General features: G+C 37.3%; 1 protein-coding gene across 1 annotated transcript; it reads left to right on the top strand.

Annotated features, from left to right (window-relative positions):
- The first annotated feature begins 202 nt into the window (after positions 1-202).
- Positions 203-2,524, top strand: LOC107899428 (fructose-bisphosphate aldolase 6, cytosolic). Its single transcript, XM_016825139.2, has 3 exons — positions 203-558; positions 1,121-1,348; positions 1,454-2,524. Exons 1-3 carry the CDS (start codon positions 531-533, stop codon positions 2,272-2,274), a joined length of 1,077 nt encoding a protein of 358 aa, XP_016680628.1. The 5' UTR covers positions 203-530; the 3' UTR covers positions 2,275-2,524.
- The last annotated feature ends 1,317 nt before the right edge of the window (positions 2,525-3,841 follow it).

The raw sequence follows: 3,841 nt of genomic DNA, 5'->3' as shown, positions 1-3,841 counted from the left end.
AATATGTTTTATTTTTAATAACATTTTCAATTGAATTTGTGTTTATATAGTAGAATTTATATTTCTTTGGACTTTAGTGAATAATAAATTATATAAATTAGGTTATTTTCTTGAGTAAAAGGTGGGTATTTCTTTTTTCAAAATTCAGTAAATAAATATTTTTATATTTAAGAGATAGTATTTATCAAAATCACTTCGGTTTTCATATTTAATAAAAAATGTTAGGTGGACGAACATAAAAAGATTAGATGGGGGTGGGAGGGGTAAAAGCGGAAAAGAGGACGAAAAAATGAAAAACCAGGTACGAAAAAGTGAGGAAAGATCCCACGGGCAGTCCATGTGTTGCTTGGAAAACACGACATAAGAAGAAACTAACCGATAATCTCGAAGCCACCACCTCTCTCTGTATCTCTTTTAAAGCCCCTAACCCCTGCCCCCCTTTACCCTCACTTCCGTCTCTCTCTTCTTTCCTCCTAGCCCAAAAAAAAAAAACCCTCTTTCCTTTCTCTCGTTCTTTTTCCCGTTCAATCATGTCTTGCTTCATTAGCAAATATGCCGGTAAGTACCCTTCCCTTGCTATTTCCTTTGCTCTTTATTTTATGTTTATAATCTTAATCTCTCGGATCCATCTTAGTGTTTTTTTTGTCTGATCTGTTAGTTGTTTTGATAGTTTGACGAGAAAAAATCGTTAGTTGATTTGCTTGTTTTAATTATACCAACTGTATTTTGATATATGGATTTCTTCGGATCTTCTAAGGTCTGGTTATATTGTCTTATGATCTGTCAGTGGGTGTTAACTACATGGTTAAATTTTGGGGTAATATCTGAAGATCTAGATCTGCATGTTTGTACTCGCTTATTATTACTCCAGTCATTTTTTTAAATACCATGATATGATTCAGTTCAAGATTTCAGGAAAAAAAAGATTGATGAAGTTGATAATGTTAATTTTATCTGCTTGGTGTGTTTTCATTTTGGATCTGAGATTTCTGAATCTTAGCCATGCACCCTTTTAAGGTTTTTTTTTCTTTCTGTTTTTAAATATTTGGATCTCTGTTTATTAAACCTTTAATGGGGAATTGGTGGCTTATTATTATTTTCTGAATCATGAATCTTGTAGATGAGTTGGCTAAAAACGCTGCTTACATTGGAACCCCTGGAAAGGGTATCCTTGCTGCTGATGAATCCACTGGCACCATCGGCAAGCGTCTTTCAAGCATTAATGTAGAGAATGTTGAAGATAACAGGCGTGCTCTCCGTGAGCTCCTATTCACAACTCCAGGAGCTCTTCAGTACCTCAGTGGTGTTATTCTCTTTGAGGAAACCCTTTATCAAAAAACCGCTTCGGGTATTACTAAAAATACTATGATAATATTAAGAACCGCGGTAGTGTTATTCCTTTTTAAGAGTTATGGATGGTTGTTGATTTCTGATATTGATGTTTATTGTGCAGGCAAGCCCTTCGTTGATGTTTTGAAGGAAGGTGGTGTCCTCCCTGGCATCAAGGTCGACAAGGGTACCGTTGAGCTTAACGGAACCAATGGCGAAACTTTCACCCAGGGTCTAGATGGCCTTGCACAGCGATGCCAGAAGTACTATGAAGCTGGTGCCCGCTTTGCTAAATGGCGTGCTGTCCTTAAGATTAGTGCTAATGAGCCAACCGAGCTTGCAATCCAAGAAAATGCCAACGGGCTAGCTATGTATGCTGCCATCTGCCAGCAATGTGGCCTTGTCCCCATTGTTGAGCCTGAAATTCTTGTTGACGGATCACATGACATTAAAAAGTGTGCTGCGGTGACAGAGCGTGTTCTTGCTGCTTGCTACAAGGCTTTGAATGATCACCATGTCATGCTAGAAGGTACTCTTTTGAAGCCTAACATGGTGACCCCTGGTTCCGACTCCCCGAAGGTTGCCCCAGAGGTTATTGCTGAGTACACTGTCCGTGCCTTGCAGCGTACCGTCCCTGCTGCAGTCCCTGCTATTGTGTTCTTGTCTGGTGGGCAAAGTGAGGAGGAGGCTACCCTTAACCTTAATGCCATGAACAAGCTCCAGACCAAGAAACCATGGTCACTCTCATTCTCATTTGGACGTGCCCTTCAGCAGAGCACTCTCAAGGCCTGGGCTGGAAAGGAGGAAAACGTGAAGAAAGCACAAGATGCTTTCCTTGTTAGGTGCAAGGCTAACTCGGAGGCCACCTTGGGTACATACAAGGGTGACGCAAAGATTAGTGAGGGTGCTGCAGAGAGCCTTCATGTTAAGGACTACAAATACTAAGAATTTAGTCTTGTGGTCTGTGTATCAGAGAAATTTTCTGTATTGATGATTTTGGGGGTTTTCCGTTTCTTCTCATGGAATTTAGGTTGTGAAATCAGACCGTTTCTTCTCATGGAATTTAGGTTGTGAAATCAGACTCAAATAAGCTTGGGGGGCCTTAGTTCTCGCTGAGTGTTCATGGTTTTTTGTTTGCTTCAGTTTAAAACAATATTTTCTGCATATACAACTGAGTGTGCTTTGCACTTTTTAATTGTTTTGCGTTTCTTGATTCATTAATCGTAATCCTACTATTTGAGGAGCTCCAGTTTATAGCCAGCCAAGTAACTTCACTGCCGTTAGTGCTGCGGGAATTGCTAAAGCCCCTTGGATAAAAACAGGACCTGAAAAATATAAGTCCAAGCATTTTTAGTGAAAAAATGATACCAGTGAACAATCAAGAGATAGGAGTCAGCTGGCTAAGGATTTCAGCATAGATTGGGGAGTCAACTTGTTACAATCTGGTTGCAGTGTAAGGCTCCTGCTCCATCAGGGTTTGCATCAGTATTTGTTATAGAAGAGAACAGTGCTACAGTCAAACCAAAAAAAAAAACCTGCAAACCAGACACAAATGAGTCCACAGCAGCAATTAAGGGTGAGTATTCGATAGCAATTAAGGGTGAGTATTTGGATTGAGTGAAAAAATTTAAGTTAAAGTATTTTCTTATCAAAGCAAAATAAGAAACAAATACTTTGGTATGATAAATTTAAATTATGAACTTATTTAAGTTTTTAAAATTATTATTTTAATTTTTAAAAAATTTTTAAGTTTATATTTTTTTATTTTTTACAATTTTATATTTTTAAAAAATAAAATTTGAAATTTTTTTAAAATTTTGAACTTGAAAAATTATTTTGATTTTCAAATTTTTGTTGAGAGGTCAATTTACTCATTTTAAGATTGATAGTGACAAAAGAGACATTTTCACCTATGTTATTTAAATTATTCGAGTTATTTGAATTGTAAAATTTCACTTGACTCAAATTCAAAATTTTAATTATTTTTTGGAATTGACTCGAAAAAATTGAATAACTTCAATAACTCGATTTGATTAACACAATTTATTTATTTTTAATTTATTCGAATCGATTTCTACATACCTCTAACAACAATAGAGTTACCCATGCTGACTGCGCCTCCCAGTCCAAAGTGTCTTAATATATGGATGCTTGAGTGGCTCTCGCAGTATCCTTTTTATTGCTCCCCGCAAGAGCTGCTCCAATTCTAGTGTGAGGTAGGCGCAGGCTTTGAGCGGCTCTAGATACTTATGTTCCTTCCGAGCTTTGATGCAAGCCACCCCTTTGATTCTTGGTAAACTCCTTTTCTCACTCGTTTTGCTTTTCAGTTCAGTATCCCAATTGCCTGTAATATTTGATCCCTTAGCTTCCTCTGATGATAAACTATCATTTTCATTTGCTTCATCCCAAGTGTAACTTTCGATGATGTTTTGGATGTTTCTTTATCATTTTTTTTCTCCTCAACTAACCTCTTTTGTTGATAAGGAGGGGTTACACCATGGAAGCCCAAAGA

This window comes from Gossypium hirsutum, chromosome D04 (genome assembly GCF_007990345.1).
Source record: "Gossypium hirsutum isolate 1008001.06 chromosome D04, Gossypium_hirsutum_v2.1, whole genome shotgun sequence".
Taxonomy (NCBI): Eukaryota; Viridiplantae; Streptophyta; class Magnoliopsida; order Malvales; family Malvaceae; genus Gossypium; species Gossypium hirsutum.
This window is presented reverse-complemented; position numbering and strand designations above follow the sequence as displayed.

What these genes read in the sequence shown, in the direction of transcription:
- LOC107899428 (XM_016825139.2), top strand. Translation starts at nt 531, where the DNA reads ATGTCTTGCTTCATTAGCAAATATGCCG. An exon ending in CTTCATTAGCAAATATGCCG is followed by an intron (nt 559 to 1,120) that starts GTAAGTACCCTT and finishes TGAATCTTGTAG; the next exon opens with ATGAGTTGGCTAAAAACGCT. An exon ending in TTATCAAAAAACCGCTTCGG is followed by an intron (nt 1,349 to 1,453) that starts GTATTACTAAAA and finishes TTTATTGTGCAG; the next exon opens with GCAAGCCCTTCGTTGATGTT.